The following is a 24,949-nucleotide window of genomic DNA, read 5'->3' on the forward strand; positions in this document are numbered from 1 at the left end:
CATATTAAGTAGGAAGTTCTGTCTGATGCTTCTGCTTCATCATGTTAGAGTTAAATTTGGTAGGCATGGTATCAACAGAGTCCATGTACACCTTTTAAAGGGAATGTTCCTTTCTGGAGAAAGGGTTACTGCACAAATGTGGTTACTCAAGTCAGTATATACATGGTGAAATTTTTTTAACATTTGCTATCTTACTATGCAGTCTTTTAAACAAAGGTAAGGGAAAAAAATGATACTGTTTATCATTATTGCTTAGCTGTCACCTCTACATGTACCATGTCCTTTTAGTGTTAAAAATGTTTACCATGTAGAGACTGTCTTGAGTAACCAAATATGTGCAGTAACCTTTGGTCCAGAAAGGAACATGTCCTTTAAAGGGTGTACATGGACTCTTGATGATATGCTTGCCACATTTAATTCCCACAGAAAAGTCATGTTGCATTTTGGAGACATTAGGTACTTTGCCTGTATAAGCCTTCACTGTTATGCCTGCGTCACATATTTATATTTCATCTCTTCTTTTAACTTAGGGGTTCTAGCGTTCCTGAAAATGACAGACTGGCTTCGGTAGCTGCAGAACTGCAGTTTAAATCTCTGAGTCGTCACTCAAGCCCCACAGAGGAACGTGAAGGTAAACATAGAAATGCCAGTATGTGTAGCATCTAACTGGGATTTGTCACACTTTTCGTAGTATGCGTAAAGCTTTTCACTGCCATTCCATTTCAGAAGTGCCATTCACTCATCCATTAGTAAATGCCTCCAGCAGCATTCACTGATTTTTTGTGTAGCTTCATTGACCTCATTTTCATTTGCGTAATAGACCCAAGCAAATGTAGTTGCTGTTTACATGTATCACTGTATGCTGCACACATTGATTGGTTGCTTGACATCACCAACATAATCTGCCATTAGTAAATGTCAAGAAACAGAAAATTCCAGCAGCTCAAAACTCTGCGCAGATCTGTATTAGTTTCAAAAACAGTAAAACCACAAAGCTTTCAGGCCAGTGCCCTTCTTCAGTGTGTAAGTAGCAAATAGTATAATTACATCTCATTTAATACAGAATCAGGATAAAACAGTGTGACACAGCACCAATCACAAACTAGAATCGACTAATTATTTAAATATACAATGGATGAAAAAATCTAATTTAAAAATACAATATGAATACAGTCAAATATTCTTCTCACAAAAGTATCAATATACTTACTGTTTGGTAGTACACAGCTGTGAAGCATGCTATTTTGTGTTTTGTATTAGTCTGGCAAAAGATGTTCATTGAGTTTTCTAATTACTGACTTGTATGTAACATTCTGTCCCTCTGTGAATGAAAAGATGTGTATGGCCTCTACTTCATGTTCTATAGGACATAATAATATACAACATATAGAATAATATTCTATAGAATATAATATGTTTTTATATGAGTTCTTTGTCTAATTTGGTTGCCACATGAAAAAGCATTTAAAGTTCTGTCTGCAGGCAGGCCAACAAAATGGTTTTGAGAAGTCATATGGCTCTGGAGGGGTTGTATTTAATTGTTATTGAAATTTGAGTTTTCTGAGCTGGGCAGTTTAATTTTGGTTTTAACCAAGACTTTTCAAAGGTAAAAGTGTTTTTTTATCATTAAAATATTCAGTTCTGAGCTTGCTGATTCACTTGAGGTGGTGGTGTACAGTTTTGTAAGTTGCATTGCCTTTTTTTTTTTTTTTTTCTTCATCAGAAAGATCCTGATTCTGGCAACATTTCAGATTGCACACTCATGATTACCCAGCTGTCTTCATTGGTAGTTTAAGTAATGTCAGGATAAGTAATTTTTATTTGTAAGAACATGACCGCTCCAACATATCTCAATTGAGTCTGTATTAGAAATGCAGTACATTGACATGTATATGCAGTCCTAAAATGCAACATCATAAAGTAATCTTAAAATGGCATGTGTAACATATGTATTCACTGTAACTTCACCTCATCATCATAGAGCCTTTCGCATCTTTGATGTACATGGTCATTTCTGTTTTCTTCCTGAAGAAAAGCTGTATGACTTTAGGAAGAAAGACGGTGTTTCGTCTTCATTCCAGAAAGAGAAGGGCTGGCCATTTCCAAGTAAAACATGGTCCTTGTGGATTGCTGTCTCTGTTATTTTTCTGTCTGGTGGGTGACCACTCATTAGAAAATCCTGTGGTCAAGACCATTCCACTGGAAATGGGGCTAATTCTACTGCTTTCTTCAAGGATGTTTGCATTGCAGTTTTAATGTAATTCATTGGTTATTAATGCAGATATTTAACAAGCATTATCATCTTGACTGTGACTGCAGGAGTCAGGCTTCCTTTGGTACTTCTGTACTTCATAACTTGAACTTCTAAACTTTGGTCCTTGAATTCTCTTCTGGCTTCTTTCCCCTTAGTGGATTTACTGCTCAGGATTCAGCCTGGTCACATTCCCTCTCAAGATGTTGCAATAGCTGTTATCTCACCACATCAGCTGATATACTCCTCCTTGGGCAGTCATGGATAAGCTCCTGCTTTCCCCCTGTGTTCAAATGACCCTACAGACAGCCCTTGAAATTACTGGCATGTATACAAGTCTGCATTTGTTATGAGTGTAGATGTCAAATTTCTGTTGTTCATTTAAAATAGATGTACTGAGTAATTATTGGAGGTGAACTGGAGGTTGTAAGGGGCTGGGTGTGCTTCTGTAGTTGACACATGATGACATAGCATGTGCTGACAAAATGTTCCTTTGCCTCATGATGAGTATTGACAATTCCAGGAAAGAAGTGCCATACAATAACTGGATGTGAATATGAACCCAGTCATATGGCCCATTAAGGAAGGTAGAAGGTAGATCAGCTAATATGATAAGACTGTATATGTATGTTGGTTCTAAAGTTTCTCTGGGGAGCATAGCCTGGTAAGTCAGTTGGCACACCTTTGTGTAGTAAATTACCATGAGGCTGTTAAGCCTGCTTTAGCCTTGTGCTTCACTCCGTAATTAAGTTTAGTCTACAATTTTACATTATTTTCTATTTACAGAGCCTTCATATCCTAAACAGGATCCTAGTGCCATGGGAAGGAGGAGTTGGGAACTTCGGACATTCATCAGTCAGTCTAGAGGTTAGTTAATTTAATTGTATGTAATTCAGTTTTGATTTTTTTCAGTTTATGGTTTCTTGAAAATGTATAATATATTGTTGAGCATTTTCTACGCTGCTTCATATTAGAACACTAGTGTTTTCATTTTGGAGCTTTCAATAAAGTGTTGTACTAGCACTGTTTGTAGTGTTTCTTCCCAAGCTCGCTGTTTATTCTTAAGCTTTTTCCCTCTCAAAAAGCATCAGTATTTAGTCAATTTTTCAGATGTTCATCGTGCATACAGCTGCAGTCATAACAGATGGGTTATCCTGCCGTCAGGCGGGTCCTCAGTCGGCCGAATTCCAAAGTCTAGGTCCGGCGTCGGTTGTCGTCGCTTCTTCCCTGACGTCAGTGCGGCAGGGGTATAAAAGAGGCAGCCGATGCCATTTTCTTCAGTCTTTCTTGCCGTGCGGTGCCCGAAGCAGAAGCAGTTCGCAAGTGCCGGTCGGCCAGCTCCTGAGATTTACAAAAGTATTTCAGCCGAAGTCTTCTTGAAAGCTAAGTACCCCGTTGGGGAAACTTTTCTTGCCTCAGACCGATGTCAGACAAAGTTAATAATTGCATTTCATGTGGGAAGCAAATACCGCATAAGGATTTCCACTCTTTCTGTATACCTTGCTTAGGCCCAGACCACGACGTCTCGGCCTGCCGTTTTTGTGCTAGATTCCACAAGCGCACTATTAAGCATCGGGCGGAGTTCGCCCTTCACTTTTTTGGCAAAAAATGTAATTATATTATGTCGTCGGATACTCCGACTCCAGTTTTGAGCAAAAAACGCAAAGATAAGGACCGACATACGAGGTCCGCACCTCCTACTGAAACCATTCTAAGGCCGACTACCGGTTCTCCAGTACTCAGCGAGGCACCTACGCAGCCCCTGAGTACCGATGACAATGCATTACCGGCGTCTTCAGTACCCGAGGTCGCAGGCTCCTCGGCCCCCATTCCTACTACAGATACCGACGCCACTCCTGGCGTGGAAACTCAAAATTTAGACAGGCCTGCCATTTCTCAAGGGGTCTTCAGGCCTTCCTCCTTCTCTATTAAAGCCTTCACTAAATCTAAAGTAGCCATGAAAACCAAAAAACAGGTTCCTCAGACCCCCTCTCAAGGCACCATGCCTAAAAAACAGATGCTTAAAATGGCTGAGGATTTGATTACTCTTATCAAGAGTTCTCAACCCCCCACTGACAAAAGGCCCAGATTAGAGGAAGACTACCCTTCCTCAGATCAAGCTTCTATTACCTCAGAACTATCTGAGGACCAGGATTATGCCTATTCTCCGTTCGAAGACTCTGATGCAGAGGAGTCTATTCCCTCGGTCTCCCCCCCTGAGGACTTCTCTTTTGGGGAAACCCTGCATACATTGAGGGAACACTTTCACTGGGAAGGCCAAGATTACTCAGATTCCAAGAAAAGGCTCAGGGAATTTCTACTGCTCCCCCAGCATAGGCCCCTGGCTATCCCTCCTGTTTTAGATATTTTGGATGATGTGTACACAGAAGCCAGCATTAATCCAGATTCTTTACCTCCAGCTCCTGTTAAACCAGACAGGTATTACCGGGTTCCTGATTCTCACCAGTTCCTATATAAAAGCCATACTGCTGACCCAGAAACTATTTCACAGGGTCCCAAGGGAATTAAGGCCTCTACTGCTAAAAACCCATTACCTTCAGAGAGAGATTCCAGAGCTTTAGAAAGGTGGGGGAAAAAGGTGTACACCTCGGCCACTTTAACCATGAGGGCATTAAACTGTCAGTTCCATATGTTAAAGTATCAACAGTTTTTGATATCTCAGCTGAAAAGCAAGATGACACAACCAGAACAACCAGATTTAAAAGAGTTGCAGGATTTGTTGCATGGTGCAGAGCAAGTGGGTAAACATACCTTGCAGTGTGGTTTTGATGCTTTAGAGGCCTCATGTAGAGCTGCTGTTACGGGGTCTGTTATATGTAGGCATGCTTGGCTCAAAGAGCAAACCTTACCAGATCATGTCAAAGCTAAATTTTTAGATGCACCTCTTCAAAAAGATGTATTGTTTGGTGTTAAAGCTGAGGAGGTGCTAAAGAAAATGGAGGAAAAAGCGAAATCAATGCAAACAGTGAAAGATTTCCTGCAGGTACAGCCTCCACGTTTCAGCAGAAACTGGCCTTCAAAAAATTGGTCCTTTCCAGCCACGGACAGACCTCAAAGGGGCAGATACAGGCGTCCAAGGGGTAGAGGGCAACCTCAAGTATCTTTCAGAGCCAGACGGTGGCAAACACCAACCCCAAGAGGTGGAGAAGATAGATCACAGTCTTTTAGAAAACAGACACAATGACTTCCCCCTACACCTGCCAAGCAAAGCCTTAATGGCAGCACCTTTGGGCGGAAAACTGACATTATTCTCAACAATTGGCATATTGTCACAAAAGACAAATGGATTCTGGACATTATAGACAGAGGCTACAGGTTCCACTTTCACACCCTTCCAAAAATGAGAGGCATGCCAAACCTGCCACAAAATCAAAGGGCAGAGGCACAAAAACAAATTTCAGCTCTCATGGACATGAAAGCAATTCAAGAGGTACCTACAAAAGAGCAAGGTCAAGGGTTTTATTCCAGACTATTCCTGGTACCAAGGAAAGACAAAGATTGGAGACCTATCTTAGACCTATCCATCCTAAACACATATCTACAGGTACCAAAATTCAAGATGCTCACATTACAGCAGCTTCTTCCCATGCTGGGCAAGGAGTCTTGGCTGGTAACATTGGACCTCAAGGAGGCATTACCTGCATGTCCCTATCAGACAATATTGCAGAAGATACCACAGATTTCTTGCAGGTTCAACCCATTACCAATTCTCTGCATTGCCCTTTGGCTTATCTACTGTGCCCAGAGTGTTTACGAAATGCCTGGCATCAGTAATCGCCTTCTGCAGACTAGAAGGGATACAAATCTACCCATATCTGGATGACTGCCTGATCCAAGCGGACAGCAAGGGCATACTACTGCAGCACCTGGCATTTGTAATAAAACTGTTGAACTACCTGGCATACACAGTCAACAAAAATAAATCAAAACCAATACCCTCTCAACAAATAATTTTCCTGGGTGCCAGCTTGGATACAACCACCCAGATGGCCTACCTCACGCCAGACAAGCAAGGGCAATTGTCTCAATACTTCAGAAAAATGGCAACTTACACCAGGCTAACTGCAAGGAAAGTCCTGCAGGCTCTGGGATTCATGGCATCTTGCATCCTACTAATCCCGTGTGCAAGGCTGCATATGAGGAAACTTCAGTGGTACCTAAAAAACTTCTGGTCTCAACACAGCCACAGCTTGGAAGCAATTATACCACTCATTCCATGCCTTCAAAAGGAATTTTTGTGGTGGGCTCAAGCTTGCCAAAGAAACACAGGTCTTCCTTTCTGTGTACCTCAAGCAACTCAAATCATCACAACAGACGCCTCAGATTATGCCTGGGGAGCACACATGGCAGATCAGTGCATTCAGGGAAAATGGACCCGAAAAGAAAAGCACCTTCACATCAACCAAAAGGAAATGCTAGCCGTGCAAAAGACTATTATGACCTTCAAAGACCTACTACATCCAGGCCAGCTATTGATAAGGACAGACAACACCACAGTGATGTGGTACATAAACAAACAGGGGGGAACTCATTCATACCACCTGTGCAGGCAAGCCATGACCCTATGGAACACAGCACTGGAATTGCAAATTCAACTACTGGCACAATTCCTGCCAGGGAAGGAAAACACACTGGCAGACAACCTAAGCAGAAATATGGCAGATCCACACGAATGGAAGTTGCATCCTCAAGTTTTCACAAAGATAACTCGGGCATGGGGACAGCCAGACATAGATCTCTTTGCTACCCACAGAAATTGCCAGTTGTTAACAAGTGATTAACCTTAAGTGACCTCTTCTGTCTTATGAATGAGTCCTTAATTAATCAGTTCTTATTTCTGCCTGACTCAGAACAGAGAGAGCTGTGGTCTCTTGAAGTTTTAATATGCTGTTAAAACAGAATGCAAGCAAAACACAAGGTAAAGAAAACAAACTACAGTATTCAAAATATAGAAAGGCAATACAGAAATACAAAAAATAACAGCAAACTAACCTTTCCTTCACAGCAAAGTGTAGCAGAGTCTGGATGAGCCTTTCTGGTAGGTTCATACAAGGCTATCTGCCCTAGGGCATTTATAAGCCTAGCCAGAGTGTGTTTGGCTTTCGCCACCCATTTTAAATTAATTTTGCTATGCCCTTTTTTGAGGTTAGTATACAGTGCCTCTGTCTAACAGTGATACAGAAGTGATACCCGGGGTAAACCTACGATCCCCCATCCACTCATCAAGATTCCTCTTGAAGAGAGTCAATGAGGGACTCTGCCTAACCTGGACTGGGATTTTATTCCAGAGTGAAGGGAGCCTCTGGGTTATGAATCTGTCCCTCCAGCATGTCCTATTTATTTCAGTGCTGAGGTTCAAGTCTCTCGAGCGCGTAGCTCGATGGGATTTGGATTTTCTGAGGTGCAGCATGTCCATTAATTCCGGGTTGGACATGGTTTTATACATCAGGCAAAGATCGCCTATGAGCAGGCGGTATGCCACTGAGAAGAGCTGGAGTTTCTTTAACCGCGCAGCATATGGCATCTGAGCCCTTTGATCCTCTTGGTGAGGTACTTTTGGGGTCTTTCCAGTTGCTGCAGGTGTCTGGTAAGGTACATCCCAAAAGGGGTATTGTACTCAATTATGGGCCTGATGAGGGATGAGTAAAGAGGCACGATGACCTCCCCTGATCTAGATGTGAATCCCTTCATGATTAGGTGGGCTATATAAAATGTTTTTCTAACCACTTTGGCCACGTGGTTGTCAAATGAGAGATTGCTATCAACTTGGGTCCCCAGGTCCCTAATTACTTCTTCCGTACTTAATGGATTACCACTTATGTGGTAATTTGTGGGCACTTTGTTTTGCCAAAGGGGATGACTATAGACTTTTTGGTGTTTAGCTTGAGGCCATGGCTCTGGCACCAGTTGTCTGTTTCTGTGAGGCCCTTTTGGAGGATGCTTGTGTCAGCTGGAGAGTCGATTATGGCGCCCAGTTTGCAGTCATCTGCAAACTTGGTCAGCCACAGTCCTTCCGTGTTGGCCTGTACCTCTGAGAAATATATACCGAACAAAAGAGGTCCCAGGACTGAGCCTTGTGGGACGCCACTTGTAACTGGTTTGGAGTCTGACATGGCTCCAGCAATTCTAACCATGTGGGTTCTGTCCTTGAGCCAGTTTGCAACCCATCTGGTGACATAGGGGTTTATATTTAAGCTGGTGAGCTTATCTATAATGCCCGGGTGGGGTATTGTATCGAAGGCTTTTGCGAGGTCCAGGTAGGCTGTGTGGACCACCTTCCCCTCGTCAATGGCCTTGGTGACTGTTTCAAAGAAATCAACCAGGTTTAAGAGGTAGGATCTGCCCTTAACAAAGCCGAACTGGGTAGGATCCAGTGTCTGTAGGTCCCCAATATCTTTATTTATAAGGTCCATGATGATCCTTTCCATAGCTTTGCAGACCAAGCTAGTCAGGCTTATGGGGCGATAGTTTCCAGGATCCGTTGAGGCACCACCTTTGTGGAGAGGGACCACCGTTGCTGTACGCCACTCTTTGGGTACATATCCTGTAGTAAGGCTGAGATTGAACCGTAGTTTTATGTTTGGGTTTAGCTCTTCTTGGAGTTCATGTAGGATGCAGCCCGGGACACCGTCTGGTCCCATTGATGCTCTGTTATTTGCTTTGGAGAGGACGGCTCTTACCTGAGCATCTGAGATGTCAGGGGGGCAGCACTCTGCTGGGATAGATATTTGCCCTTTTGGTGGGGAGAGAAGTTTGCGCTAAACCTGTCAGCTAGGATGTTGGTAATGTCTGTGGGTTCAGTGTATTTTTTGTCATTTTGGACTAATTCTGAGCATATCTGGGAATTACCACCCAGGTTCCTAACATAACTAAATAAAGCCTTGTGATTATCCTTAGTGTCCTGTGCAATTTTTCTCTTGAAACTGGCCTTAGACGATTTTGTGAGTGCCCGTAGTTTTTTGCTAATACTGATCAGAGATGCCTTCCCTTTTTGGGATTTTGCTCTATCATGTAGTAGCTTCCTCCTTCTATTGTATAGTTTGTTTATGGCTGGGGTCCACCAGACAGGACGTCTGCCTTTGGAGGATTGGGTCTTGGTTTTATTTGGGATTGCATGATCCATGCCTTCCTGAAGGTGTTCATAGGATTCTGCAGTCTGGGCCATATTTTCCACAGGCCCAGGGGCTTTGAAGGATTCCACCTCAGTTTTGAGGAGTGTGAAATTTGCTTTAGAGAAGTTTTTCACTGTGGTTTTCTGGGCAGGGGGTGGGGTCGGGATGTGAATATCCAGTGAGATTAGTTTATGGTCTGATCTTACCAGTGAGGGATACACTTCTGGTCTGGAGCATTGAGTCCCCATGTTGGTGATGATCAGGTCCAGTATGTTTTCCCCTCTTGTGGGAGTGGTAACAAGTTGTTCCATAGCATTTGAGTTTATAAATTCTAGGAACCTTTGGGCTAGGGTGTTGGAGCTAGAGTAATGCTCCCAGTCTATGTTTGGGTAGTTGAAGTCGCCCAATATAGTGGTGTTTGGGTCCTAAAGCTGTCTACCTCTCACTACCAAGGAGCAAGAGCTAATATGGGTCCTGCAGGGAGTTTGGCATTGTAGTCTTTCTGTGTTAAGAGTTTTGCTGGTTTACAAGTCATTACTGTTTAAAGAAGCATCAAATTTCACATTTTAAAAATATAGTAGATATGAATACGTTGCTGAGATAATTAAATGAAATGCTGCCAAGAGATTTCATTATTTATTCCTTTGGGTAACAAGGTATTTTATTTTAAAATCATTCTAGCCTGTATGCATTTAAATGCTCCCACATGGCACTTACCCTTTAATAAATGTAAAATTGCCAACTGTCTAATGCACGGGCATCCTAGTCACGGACACCTGTACCTACAACCATAAGATCATGACAGTGCTGAACAGCCCTACATTTTATGAAAAGAGAGACACCAACCACATCACAACAGCCTACCTCGAGGTCAAGAACACACTGAAGGAACTTTGGGCAGAGGGGCTCCTCAGCGACGACCTACTTGATTTCCTAACCATCACACAACCAAAATTACCTCAGTTCTTCGGGATACCAAAACCCCACAAAAACCTCGACGACCCGCCATACAGACCAGTGATTGCCAGTGGAGGAGCAATTACAGAACCCCTAGCAATATACATGGATTTCACACTCAAACCACTGGCAGAAAAGAATCCCTCATATATTCAGGACTCTATGGACCTTCTCAACAGAATCAAGGACATTCGCCTCACAGAAGAAGCCATTTTAGTCACCATCGATGTGGAGGCCCTTTACACAGTGCTTCCACATGATTACTGCATCAGGGCGATGGTAGAGGCCTACAACAAAGACAATGCAACAGTTATTGGAGAAACAGACAAATTTGGAAAAATCCTCTCACTTATTCTCAACAACAACTACTTCCGCTTCAATGGTCAAACCTACCGACAAACCACAGGAATTGCAATGGGAGCAGCCATGGCCCCAAGCCTAGCTAACACAGCTTTAAGAAAATGGGAAGAAGACCACGTATACAACTCTGAGTTCTACAAGGACATGGGGTGCTACTTCCGTTTCATTGATGACATCTTTTTAGTTTGGAATGGGACCCCCCTGAAACTACAGGACTTCCTAGACCACATCAACAGCAGCACCAGCTTCCTCAGGTTCACTACCAAAAGTCGAATTCCTGGACCTGCTCCTTTCCAAGAACACCAACAGCAACGACTTCAACCACAACTTGTACAGGAAACCTACAAGAGTAAACTTTTTACTCCACAGCAGCAGCATGCACCCGTACAAGCTCAAAAGAAACGTGATAAAATCACAGGGACTCAGAATCTCCAGAATCACCAAAGACCTTAACGACTTTCTCCACAACATTAAAGACCTGGAAAATGATTTCCTGGCCCGAGGCTACACGGACAGGACTCTACACCAGATTCTGGACCCCATCATGAACAACAGAAAGGAAAAACCATTCATACTTCAACAGAGCCTAGGGACTAAAAACAGGTATGAAAACAAATATAGGCTCAACTTTATTTTACATTTCTCCACGGACTATAAGGACATACAAAAGATCATCTGTGAAAACTGGACCATCATCACTTCAAACAGATCTTTTGGACACATCTTCCCTGAAGCACCAGGGTTCACGATGAAAAGAGGACCCAACCTAAAAGACCACCTCGAGAGACCCCCACCAAGACAACTCTACAGATATGGCACCTATCCTTGTAGTGACTTATCCCCCTGCTTCTACTGTAAATACATGGCAGGCACGGACCGCTTCTACTGCCCCAACAACAAAAAAACAATAACCACAAGAGCATTCGGAGGCTGCAACACAGAAGGTGTGGTCTACAGAGCAAACTGCTGCAAATGTCAAGCCTTCTACGTGGGCAAGACCATCAATGCCCTCAAAACCAGGATTGCCAAACACCTATACGACATCAGGCACAAGATACCGACAAATAAACTAGCAACACACGCAACAAAAAAAACAGGATATGAAAGATTTAAGTTCCTGATACTCAAACAGCTGGAGAAGATCCCTTTAAATGGGGACTTCAATTCAAGATTAGAGAAAAAAGAACTTATCTGGCAGATACAACTTGAAGCAAGGCACCCTCCGGGTCTCAACTACATGGAGACCATCACCCCAGTCCTGAACCTCAGGGCACTTAACCATGCTAACTACAACTAATCGGCTCCTAGTAAGATATGCTATATATTTCGCTCACTGTTTTCTCACTGGTATAAGGCATAATGTATTCATTTTTTGAACATTAATTGTTTATAAGCAGAACTAAAATTACAGTAAGTTAATGTATCAGCCCTCATAAAAGTTACAATTGTTAGCTCAACTTTTAATTATTTTTAATTTAAAAGGTAAAATTTCAATATCAAACTACAGTTAACTTTTTACTACCTAGGGGGAGCGCACAAATAGTCCTTTTTAGGACTCACACATAGCAAAAGAACCGAAGATCTGTTCAACAAGAAGGACAACGGAGATCGACACCACCGCGGAACACCGAAGGACACAACAGCAGCTCTTCCCAGAGCCCATTGTGTCCATACACAAAAGAGCTCTTTTCAGAGCTCACGTGGATCTGCACCTTACACCAAACAGCTCTTCTCAGAGCTCACAGTACACCAAACAGCTCTTCTCAGAGCTCACAGAGATCTGCAAAAGCTCTGGTAAGAGCAACCAGAGACACATTGAAGAATAAAACAATAAAAACAAAAAAACAACAAAAAAGTTCTTATTAGAGCTACCACCAACACCTGAACGGGCATTCAAAACACAAATCGGCCCTTCTCAGAGCTCACAGAAATCTGTATCAGCTTCTGTAAGACCAGCCGGAGGCACAGACACAGCTTCGGTGAACCAAACAAAACAGTTCTTTTTAGAACTACCGCATCTGCCCGAAAGGGCATTCTAAACACAAAACAGCTCTTCTCAGAGCTCATAGAGATCTGTAACAGCTCTATATAGAGCTCCAGCTGCCCACAGGGCTAAAACAGCTCTTTTTAGAGCTAGCTCCACCACCGACTACACGTAGAAAACTGTTCACCATTTAGGATCAAGAGTGAAAGGCTTTGTAAAATTGGTTATTCCTTCCCTCCGGGCAGACATCACTCAGGATCGAAAACCCAAGAGGTCCACACCTATTTTTCTGATTTTATTAAACTGTCTAATGCATGAACAGACTGGTTGCTAAATGTTTTGTTTCGGGAATCTCTAAAATGCTGTTGCATATGTGTTTTAATAGGTTCATAGGTGTTTAGTGGGTTAACGACCACAAGGGTCTTTTTAAGCCTAGCCATGCATCCCAAATATCTGACAAGATGTTCGTGTTATACTGCTGCAGTCATCACACTTAGGTTATCCTGCCATCAGGTGGTCCCGCAGTCGGCCGAATCTCAAAGTCTTGGTCAGGCGTCGGTTGTCGTCGCTTCTTCCCTGACGTCAGTGTGACAGGGGGATAAAAGAGGCAGCCGATGCCATTTTCTTCAATCTTTCTTGCCACGCGGTGCCCAAAGCAGAAGCAGTTCGCAAGTGCCGGTCGGCTAGCTCCTGAGATTTTCAAATCGAATTTCAGCCCGAAGTCTTCTCTAAAGCTAAGTACCCCGTTGGGGGGAACTTTTCTTGCCTCAGACCGATGTCAGACAAAGTTAATAATTGCATTTCTTGTGGGAAGCAAATACCTCATAAGGATTTTCATTCTTATTGTATTCCTTGCCTAGGCCTAGACCACGACGTCTCTGGTTGTCAGTTTTGTGCTAGGTTCAACAAACATACAATCAAGCATCGGGCAGATTTCGCTCGACATTATTTTGGCATAAAATTTAATTATAGCATGTCGTCGGAGCAACCGACATCAGCAATGATTATAAAACGCAAGGATAAGGACAGGCAACCAAGAGCAGATACCGAGGCCTTAGCAAGGCCTGCCGCCGGTTCTCCGGTTTTCAGCAAGGCGCCTACGCAGCCCCTGACTACCACAGATTTAGAAATTCTGACGGCCTCCCAGACTGAATCAGCTGTGCCTCAGGAGCCGGTTCCATCTCGCCTCTCGGACACCAACCCTGACGATGATCCGGAGATTTTGGACAGGGCTTCGGTTTCTGAAGGTGTCTTCAAACCGACAACTTTCTCTAAGTCTTATGCTAAACTTAAAGCCCCCTTAAAAGTTAGGAAACCGGGTCCACAGTCCCCCCCACAGGCCCCTATGCCTAAAACACAGATGCTTAAGATGGCTGAGGATTTAATTACCCTTATCAGGGGTTCACAACCCCCTCCTGACAAAAGGCCTAGACTGGAGGAAGATTATCCTTCCTCTGACCAAGCATCCATTTCCTCAGCGAACTCTGAGGACCAGGATTATTCCTTCCCATCTTATGAAGACTCAGATGCTGAAGAGTCCATTCCATCTGTCTCCCCCCCCCCCCCCCCCTGAAGACTATTCTTTTGGGAAAACTTTACACACCATAAGGGAACACTTCCACTGGGAAGGCCAAGATTACTTTGACTCTAAGAAATGACTCCGTGAGTTTCTTCTTCTCCCACAGCATAGACCCCTTGCAATTCCTCCAGTTTTAGACATTTTGGATGATGTTTACACCTAAATTAGTCTAAACCCAGATTCCTTACCTCCTGCACCAGCTAAACCAGACAGATACTACCGAGTTCCTGATTCTCATAAGTTTCTATATAAAAGCCCTGTTGCAGACCCCACAACCATTTCCCAGGGTCCCAAAGGGGTTAAGGCCTCTACTGCTAAGAATCCTCTACCTTCTGAAAGAGATTCCAGAGCATTAGAAAGATGGGGGAAGAAAATGTATACGTCTGCCACTTTGGCCATGAGGGCCTTAAACTGCCAATTCCACATGCTAAAATACCAGCAGTACTTGATTACACAGTTAAAACAGAAAATAATCCCTCAGACAGATCAACCTGATTTCAAAGAGATGCAGGATTTGCTGCATGCAGCAGAACAGGTGGGAAAGAATACATTGCAGTGTGGTTTTGATTCATTGGAAGCCTCATGTAGAGCAGCTGTCACAGGATCTGTAATACGTAGAGATTCTTGGCTAAAAGAGCAAGCCTTACCAGAACAGGTCAAAGCAAAATTGGATGCTCCATTGCAGAAAGATGTGTTATTTGGTGTCAAAGTAGAGGAAGTTTTAAAGAAAATGGAAGAAAAGGCAAAATCTATGCAGACAGTTAAAGATTTTTTACAGGTACAACCTCCTCATTTCAGCAGAAACTGGCCATCAAAAAACTGGTCGTTTCCTGCATCAGACAGACCCCAAAGGGGTAGGTACAGACGCCCAAGGGGCAGAGGCCAGCCACAAGGTTCTTTCAGGCCTAGACAATGGCATACAACAACTCAAAGAGGTGGAGATGAAAGATCTCAACCCTTCAGGAAACAAACACAATGACTTCCGTCTTCGCCTGCCAAGCAAAATTGCCCTGGCAGCACCTTTGGGAGGAAAACTGGCTCTATTTCCACAAAATTGGCGCATCATAACAAAGGACAAATGGGTTCTGGATATTATTACCCGAGGCTACAGATTTCATTTCCACACTTTACCACGGATGAGAGGCATGCCAAATCTGCCTCCAAACCAATGGGAAGAGGTACAAACGCAAATTTCAGCTCTCATGGATATGAAAGCAATTCAAAAGGTACCTACAAAGGAGCAAGGTCGAGGTTTTTACTCAAGACTGTTTCTAGTACCAAGAATGGACAAAGCCTGGAGACCCATTTTAGACCTCTCAATTCTGTTTATTCCTTCCCTCCTTATGAAGACTCAGATGCTGAAGAGTCAATTCCCTCTGTCTCCCCCCCTGAAGACTATTCTTTTACCCAAATTCAAAATGCTCACACTACAGCAGCTTCTTCCCATGCTGGGCAAGGAGTCTTGGCTGATAACTGTGGACCTCAAAGAGGCATACCTGCATGTCCCTATCAGACAAGATTGCAGAAGATACCTCAGATTTTTGGCAGGTACAACGCATTATCAATTCTCTGCATTGCCCTTTGGCTTATCTACTGCGCCCAGAGTATTTACGAAATGCCTGGTATCAGTAATTGCATACTGCAGACAACAAGGAATACAAATTTATCCATATCTGGATGACTGCCTGATCCAAGCGGGACAGTAAGGCCATTCTATTACAGCATCTGGCATTTGTAACAAAGCTGCTAAGTTGCCTAGGGTCCACAGTAAACAAAAAGAAGTCAAAGCTAATACCCTCACAAGACATAATATTCCTGGGTGCCAGCTTAAATGCAACGGCCCAGATGGCTTATCTCACGCCAGACAAACAAAAACAACTGACTCAATACTGCAAAAAGATGGCAACTTTTACCCAGCTCACTGCAAAGAAAATCCTGCAGGCATTGGGGTTCATGGCATCCTGCATTCAACTAATTCCACATGCAAAGCTGCATATGAGGAAATTACAATGGTACCTGAAAAGTGTATGGACTCAACACAGGCACAGCCTTGAAACAAGTATACCTCTCATTCCCTGCCTTCAAAAAGAGTTCCTATGGTGGGCTCAAGCATGTCAAATAAACAAGGGTCTTCCTTTTGTCTTACCTCCAGCAAACCAAACTATGACAACAGATTCTTCAGACTACGCCTGGGGAGCACACATGGCAGGACAGTGCATACAGGGCAAATGGTCCGCAAAACAAATGCATCTACACATCAACCAAAAGGAGATGCTAGCTGTACAAAATGCACTGACAGCCTTCAAGGACCTCTTGCATCCAGGACAATACTAATAAGGACAGACAACACCACAGTTATGCGGTACATAAACAAACAGGGAGGAACACACTCCTACCCTTTATGCAGACAGGCAATGACCTTGTGGAACACAGCATTGACTTTCCAAGTACAACTGCAAGCACAATTCCTGCCAGGAAAGGAAAACATATTGGCAGACGAATTAAGCAGAAATTTGGCAGATCCTCACGAGTGGAGACTACACCCACAAGTATTTTCAATGATGACTCAAAGGTGGGGACGCCCAGACATAGATCTTTTTGCCTCCCCCAACAATTGCCAACTACAGAAATTCTGCACAAGGACTTGTCATTCCCTAGCCTGGAAAGTGGATGCCCTATCATTCAGTTGGACAGCATTGACAGTCTATGCCTTCCCACCACTACCTCTCTTGACCAAGGTATTACTGAAAGTCAGATCAGAGACACCTCAAATAATCCTCATTGCTCAGGACTGGCCACGTCAGCACTGGTACCCATTACTAAGGACCTTGACTCACAGCCATCCATGGATCTTACCTCAATTCCCACTTCTGTTGACTCAGCAAAACTCTCAGATCCTTCACAGTCAGCTCAGGACTTTAAATTTAGCTGCATGGAGAATACCTTGAATTATCAATCAACACTTCTCTCAAAGGACGTCCTGAATGTCATTTTGGAGGCCAGGAGGCCCAGCACCAGAAAAACTTACTCAGACAAATGGAAAAGATTTTGTGCATGGAACCAGGCTAAAGGCCAAAATCCTTGGATACCAAACATTCCTCAAATACTGCAATACTTAACTGAGATGCTACACAAAGGCCTTTCTTTCTCATCCATTAAGATCCATGCTTCAGCCATTTCAGCTCAATATAATACGGATCCTCCCATATTCTCACACCCTTTACTAAGGCAGTTTCTCAGAGGGGCTAAGAATATAAGACCCCCCAGAAAACCCCCAACGCCAGCTTGGGACCTCAACTTCGTTTTAGAAAAATGAACACTGCCTCCTTTCGAACCAGCCTTCTCAGCAGAACTACAATACTTGTCATGGAAAACAGCTCTGTTGCTGGCTATCACCTCAGCATGCAGGGTCTCAGAACTACAGGCACTTATGGCAGTGGAACCTTTCATCATTTTCCATCAGGACAGAGTCTCTTTACGAACTAACCCTACCTTTATGCCAAAGGTAGTATCCAGTGTGGCTTTGAATCAGACCATTCATTTACCCACCTTTTATCCAAACCCCCAGAATAAAGGAGAAAGACTCCTTCACTCTTTGGACATTCACAGACAGCTACCTATTTAGATAAGACAAAGACCTTCAGAAAAACGGACCAACTCTTTGTATCCTATGCTGCAGGTTCACAAGGAAAGGCTATTTCAAAACAGACCATCTCCAAATGGATAGCACATTGTATCCGCTTTTGTTACTCGCACCATGGGAAAGCAGTGCTTGTTAATATTAGGTCCCATTCTGCCAGGGCTACAGCAACCTCAGCAGCCTTTCTCAGGGGGGTTCCAACCAAGGGCATTCTGGAGGCAGCTACTTGGAGTTCAGTGCACACCTTTACCAAGCACTACCACCTTCCATTATACTCAAAAACCAGAGCTGGCTTTGCCACTGCAGTTCTGCAGGGCATCCTAGCTTCACCTAACCCAGTTTAGTACCAGCCACCCATCCATAGCTTTGGGATTCAACCCAAGTGTGATGACTGCAACAGTATAACACGATGAACATAGTACAGTTTTGTATCTACCATAACTGTAGATGTTCGTGTGTATATACTGCTGCAGTCCAGGTTACCCTCCCACCATCCCCTCTACATACCAGAATGTTAGTTATAACTCCATGTACATCAATCTTTTGGATGCATGCCTATATGGTTTATTTGCTAACAGCTAATGCTATTGTTTATCTACTAAGGTATTTCTGCATAGTTATTTGTATTACCTTCCTAGTTGGGGGCACCTGACATCTGGGGCAAGAAAAACTGAAGAAAATGGCGTTGGCTGCCTCTTTTATCCCCCTGTCGCACTGACGTCAGGGAAGAAGTGACGATAACTGACGCCGGACCAAGACTTTAGGATTCGGCCGACTGCGGGACTGCCTGACGGCAGGATAACCCAAGTGTGATGACTGCAGCAGTATATACACTCGAACATCTACATTTTTGGTAGGTTCAAAACTGTACTTTCTGGTACCCTTTAAGCGTGAGCAGGGGCTTTGGAGATGAATATTTACAAGCAGGAGCCTGGGAGATGAACCATGTATAGGCTGTCTGTGTAAATTACAGACAAGTGCCAAACCAAGGATGAATTTCCTGTTCCCCATCCAGTTGTCCAAGTTAAACTAAAATTGGGTTAAAGAGGAACTCTGGGTCACATGGCTAGGGAGCATTTTTTCGTTTGCTCAATATACCATGTTCTTTTCAACATTCGCATTTAATTCCATAAACAACCATACTTGTTTAACATGAAAAATGTTCCCTTATTTTATTAATCTGTCAACTAAGTTTAAACTGTATTTCCATGCAAAAACATATTTACAGACATTGCACTTCACATGTTTGAACATACCACCCGGACTAGTGGAGCTTAATAAGAGCGTAATTCACCTATATTTAACCCCTGGTGTAATAATTTATTTATTATTTATTTTATTTTAATTTTGTTTACCGGGATGGTCCGACTGGACGAGGACCGTTTACAGAGGAGGCCCGGGGAGAAAAGCTCCAGTTACAGTAGAACAACACATTAGAGAAATAAACATGTAATACAATGCGTAGGAAGTAGTATCTATTAAACTAGTAGTTTCTAGAAAGAAGTAAAAAAGAAATTAAAGCAGGAGACAATTGCAATCAAAAATATTTACATATGTACATTTAGTTTGCAAAGAGCAACAGTCAGATTTTAACAGGTACATGTTTTCCATGGATAATATTTTAAGGAAACATATTTATTGGGGCATGAAAAGAGAGATAGGAGATGGTGTAGAGGTAACAGATTGTGGACTATGTAATACATGGACAGAGCCAAGAACTTGTAAGATGGGCCTTAAGGGAGTTTTTGAATAGAGTGGTTTTAGCTGCAGAAGTCACAGATGGGGGAGATTATTCCAAGTTTTGGCTATAGTGTGTGAAAAGAGAGATTTGCCGGCTGTATTATTTGCTGAGGTAATAGTGAGGAGTGATTTGTTGGTTGAGCGGAGTGGACGATTTGGAGTGTGGCTGGTCAGTAGATACCTTAAAGCGGGAATTTTGTCAGGTTGTTTTAGGATGTTGTATGATATAACAAGTTGGTGATGTAGCAACTGTGGCAGTTCGAGCCATTGAAGTTGTCTGAGAGGTATGCAGTGATGGGTTCTAAATGGGGAGTTTTTGGCAAACTTGGCAATTCTGTTATAACAAGTATCAAGTTTGTCTAGGTCAGATTTCCTAATGTAAGTGAGAATTGGGGCTGCATACAGTAGTGTAGATAGGAGATGGGTTTGAGCTAGGGTGACTTTAGCTTGATTAGTTAGAAAGTTCTTTTGCCTGTATAAGAAACACATTTTTTTGTGCACCTTATTTATAGTTTGAGAGATATGGATGTTAAAGTGGAGGTTGTTGTCTATTTCGATGCCAAGGAACTTGGTGTGGAGAGAGGGAGAGATGATAGTACCATTATCGGAGGAGATGGCGAAGGAGACTGGAGTTTTTTTTTGTTTGGGGTAAAAAGTAGTAGTTTGGTTTTGTTAGGATTTAGGATAAGTTGAATGTTAGTTAGCCATCTTTCTACTGAGGTGAAGGACTCTTGGGTGAGATGCTGTAGGGAGGTCAGGGATGGGGCTGAGCATATAAGGGTGGAATCATCTGCGTACTGGATTAGTGAGGCATGCAGCGTGCATGTGTGTAGGTTATTGGTAAAAATCGAGAAGAGAAGAGGTCCTAGTATGGAGCCTTGGGGTACACCAGTGGTGGTTGGGAGCAGAGGTGATAAAGCTCCTTGCCACTGGACAGCTTGTCGTTCTGATAGGTAATTTTTACACCAAGCAATAGTGTTTGGGGTGAAGGCTAGGGAGGTGAGGGTATCTATTAGTATGGAGTGAGAGTAACGTATTCTGCAGTTTAACATCAGGCTGAAAGTTAGTCCAGTTTCTTGTAATATTCTGTTCGACATTCAGTAAATATAGTATATGTTTACACTAAGTATTTTTCTGCCTTCCCTGTACCCTTCTGTGTAATTTTTTGTATGTCTGGTCACATTAACATCAGTGCTCTCACTGCCCAAGAACTTTTATGTACAGTTTCTAAGAATTAATTTAGTATAACCTTTCTAAAAGTCTGATTTTAGCATCATCTGCCAACCCAACTAGTGCCTCCTCTTTAGTGCTGTGTTTAACCAAGGGCCAAAGAATTGAATTACTTTTTTCTTGGTAAAGATGCCTTAATCAGTTCCACAAAGAACATTTTATTAATTAGGATTAACAGGTGTAAAGCAGAAACCTATTAAATTCAGGATCTCATTTGTGTGTTACATTTTCTGTGCCAAATCCCCCTCTCTTCTCCCCCATACACACAAACCTCTATTACTTTACATACAGTACTGCTGTTCTTGAAGATAATTGTTAGTATGGTCAGTAAAAAGTAATGTCTTTTTTTTTGTTCAAGGATTCTCCTGTTGTTCAGAGTCTTTTCATGTCATGTTTTAAGTCATTCTCCTTTTCCTAAATTGGTTCTTTTAAATTCATGAGTAAGAAACTAAGGTCCCTCATAAAATCATCCAAGGCTAACTTCAAAAGAAAAATAGCCAAGGATTCAAAAGATAACCACAAAGCCTTCTTTATGTTAAGAATCTAAGTGGCAACTCGCAGATATGCACTGAACTAGTGCAAAACAGCACAGAATGTACTGGAACCTACTGATATTGCCAACATCCTGGCAGATAGATTCAGTGCAAACTTCAACCCCCTCTCTCCCCCAAAAGGCCCCACAACAATACCAGAAAGGTGTAGTGTCCCAGAAATCACAGACGCACAGGTGAAAATAGCCCTTTCAAAAGCCAAAAACACAGTGTCAGTGGGGCCAGATGGTGTCCCAGGATGTGTCTTGCACGAACTATAGAATGAACTAACCCCCCACCTAAACACGCTGTTCAACCTCAGCCTCTCCACAGGCTACGTGCCCATAGAATGGCGCACAGCAATTATTATTCCACTCGACAAAGGAGGGGCCACAACTGACCCTGGTAACTATCGCCCCATAAGCCTGACTTGCCTGGTCTGCAAGGCTATGGAACGCATCATCATGGAACTCATTAATAAAGACATTGGGAACCTCCAAACACATGACCCGACCCAGTTTGGCTTTGTTAAGGGCAGATCATGCCTACTAAACCTGGTTGACTTCTTCGAGACAGTCACCAAGGCCATAGACAAGGGAAAGGTTATTCACACAGCCTACCTTGACCTCGCCAAGGCTTTCAGCACCATTCCCCACTCGGGTGTTACAGAAAAACTCACCAGCCTGAACATAAACACTTACGTCATGAGATGGGTTGCCAACTGGCTTACAGACAGAACTCGCACGGTAAGAATAGCAGGCCCAAGGTCCGACTCTAAACCAGTCACTAGTGGTGCCTCATAAGGCTCAGTCCTGGGACCCCTACTGTTCGGCGTATACTTCTCAGAAGTACAGGCAAATACAGGAGGACTACGACTAACCAAGTTCGCTGATGACTGCAAACTGGGAGCCATAATTGACTCTCCGGCTGACACGGGCATCCTGCAAAAGGGCCTTACTGAGAAGGACACCTGGTGTCAAAGTCATGGTCTCAAGCTAAATGCCAAAAAATGCATAGTCATCTCGTTTGGGAAAAGCAAAACACTGACAAATTACTACATAGGTGGCAGCCCCCTTAATACAGAAGAGGAAAGAGATTTGGGAACCCAGGTTGATAGTAATCTCTCCTTTGACAATCATATTGCCAAAGTAGTTAGGAAGTCCTTCTATGTGGCCCATCTAATTACTAAAGGGTTCGCATTTAGAAATAGAGGTTATAGTGCCCCTCTACTCGTCACTCATCAGACCCATCATACCCATCATAGAGTACAATGCCCCATGTGGGATGTACCTCACAAGACACTTCCAACAGCTGGAGAGACTACAAACGTACCTCATCAAGAGGATTACTGGCCTCAAACATATGTCCTATGCAGCCCGACTGAAAAAAACTCTAGCTGTACTCCGTGGCATATCGCTTACTCAGGGGTGATCTCTGCCTGACTTACAAAGTCATGTCCAACTCAGAATTGATGGACATGCTCCACCTAAAAAAATCCAAGTCACTGCGAGCCACGCACTCTAGTGAGCTAAACCTCACTACAACAATAAATAGAACATGCTGGAGGGATAGATTCCTGTCACAGAGACTCCCCATGCTTTGGAACAAAATTTCAAACTACATTAGGCAGAGCCCCTCACTAACACTCTTCAAGAGAAACCTTGACGAGTGGATGGGTAACAGAAAATACACCCCTGGGATCACTTCATTGGCTCTGCTTGACAGAGGATCAGTTAATCAATGGGGCGACGAAAGCCGACACTCTGGCTAGTGTTATAAATGCCCTCGGGCAGATAGCCTAGTACCTACCTATGGATGTACTGTTCTATATTAGGGTCTGACTCAGTTGTCGTAAATGTTTTAAGTTCTTTAATATTACAAATAATGGTCATTTTCCACTCTTGTTGGGCATCTCATCTATAGCTTTCTTTATTTAGTTGTGCTACTTGTCTCACTTCCCTCTTTCCTTTGCATCTTTTCTCTATTTAGCATGATAGTTACTCTTCCCTCTAGTGTGTGCTAGCCTGCAGGTACCATTTACTTGTGTGTGTGTCTGTGTTACACTGTGCTGGTCTTCCTTGCCCTTGCTCTGTCATTCTTATCTCTTTCATTGTATTGAGGATATTTACTACTGTTTTGGTAGTAGTTTGCCACTTTCTCATAATTGCATCCTTTACTGCTAGTGTTAACAAAACTGTCAGCGCCCAACAGTACTTTGCATCCTCTGGGTCCACATACCACCTCAGCAGAAACATTTCCTTATTAAATTCTACAGGTTTTCTCAGTAGCCTCATTAGTAGTTCTTAGAGGGATGTCTTAGTCTATTAATTCTGGTTATCCTCCCCAGAAATGTGCTACCTAATCTCTGACTTTTTCTGCCTACAACTCAGAACAGCTGGAATCTAATTGGAAATTGAGCTTGTGCAAGTTACAAGTTCTATAGAAACATCTGTGCAAAACTTCCATGTGAATATTCTGAAGACCTTACATCTTGTTGCACTATTTTCCCTTTTAAAGTCATATCAAGAAAATTAGTTTTCCAACTTTTGAAAATAGCATTAAACATCTGCGCTTGTTTCCCACCTTTCCTATAACTAATCTAGTCCAGATACAGACTTGCTGTGTCCGGGACTGTTTCTAAGTTTCTGAGCGGTGTCAAAGTCTGCTCTTCATTTTTTTCCCTTAGATCTGCTAGTTCTCTCCTCTCCTGCACTTTTACTAGCTTATTAGTTTAGCACTTTACCACACTTCTTGTAGCAATTATTGTAGCACACAAAAGTGCTACCAGTACTAAACATTCTACAAGGAAACCGTTCTAGTATTTATTAATGCCCTCCGCTCCAGGCATGTCTAAAGGTCATTTCCCTGTGCTGTCTTCTATTAACCTGGTGAACTTTGGCATCCTGAGGCAATGTAGCAACTGCCTTATGTAGACTGACAACCCTTTCCTCTTACCTCCCAACACTTGCGGGAGATGCACTTATATATCCAAATTGGAAGCCACGCACTCTCCATCCAAGACCGGAATAGCTGGTCAAGAGGAGAAGGTCAACACTTGCATCACACCACATGGATCACATAGCCCTCCAGAACACACACCAGCACTGCCTTCAAATAAAAACACAATCCACATACCCACCTTCGCGAAGTCTCTCAATAAAAATCTACCCAAACAGCAGACGACCTCCAAGGCAGAAACGCACCCGACCGCCACAACACAACACTAATCACGCGACACATAACTCTCCTAAACAGTGTACCACTCAAAGGCCCCAAATGCAAAACCGCATGTCCAACACACTAGTCATAGGTGACTCGATAGTGAGGCACACTGATGTCCCACTCACTAGGTTGAATAATGAGAAAGTAACAGTCGGCTGCCTGTCGGGCGCCAGGATCCGCCACATAACGCACGCACTCAGGTCCCCCAACAACAGGTACAAGTATGACTCTCATTGTACATGTGGGTGCGAATGACCTGAGACTTACCTCCCTGGATTACATGAAAAGAGACATGGAGGAGCTCTTGGATTATGTAACCCAAG

General features: G+C 43.1%; 1 protein-coding gene across 1 annotated transcript in view; it reads left to right on the forward strand.

Moving 5' to 3' along the window:
• MAP3K4 (mitogen-activated protein kinase kinase kinase 4) overlaps window positions 1–24,949 on the forward strand; it is a gene marked incomplete in the record, with an annotated part of 2,414,579 nt that overhangs the window by 2,170,201 nt on the left and 219,429 nt on the right. The window contains 2 exon segments of the mRNA XM_044068025.1: window positions 531–631; window positions 3,038–3,118. Of these exon segments, the coding sequence (XP_043923960.1) occupies window positions 531–631; window positions 3,038–3,118 (182 nt within the window).

This window comes from Protopterus annectens, chromosome 1.part0 (genome assembly GCF_019279795.1).
Source record: "Protopterus annectens isolate FY-2018-M chromosome 1.part0, PAN1.0, whole genome shotgun sequence".
In the NCBI taxonomy this organism is placed as follows: Eukaryota; Metazoa; Chordata; order Ceratodontiformes; family Protopteridae; genus Protopterus; species Protopterus annectens.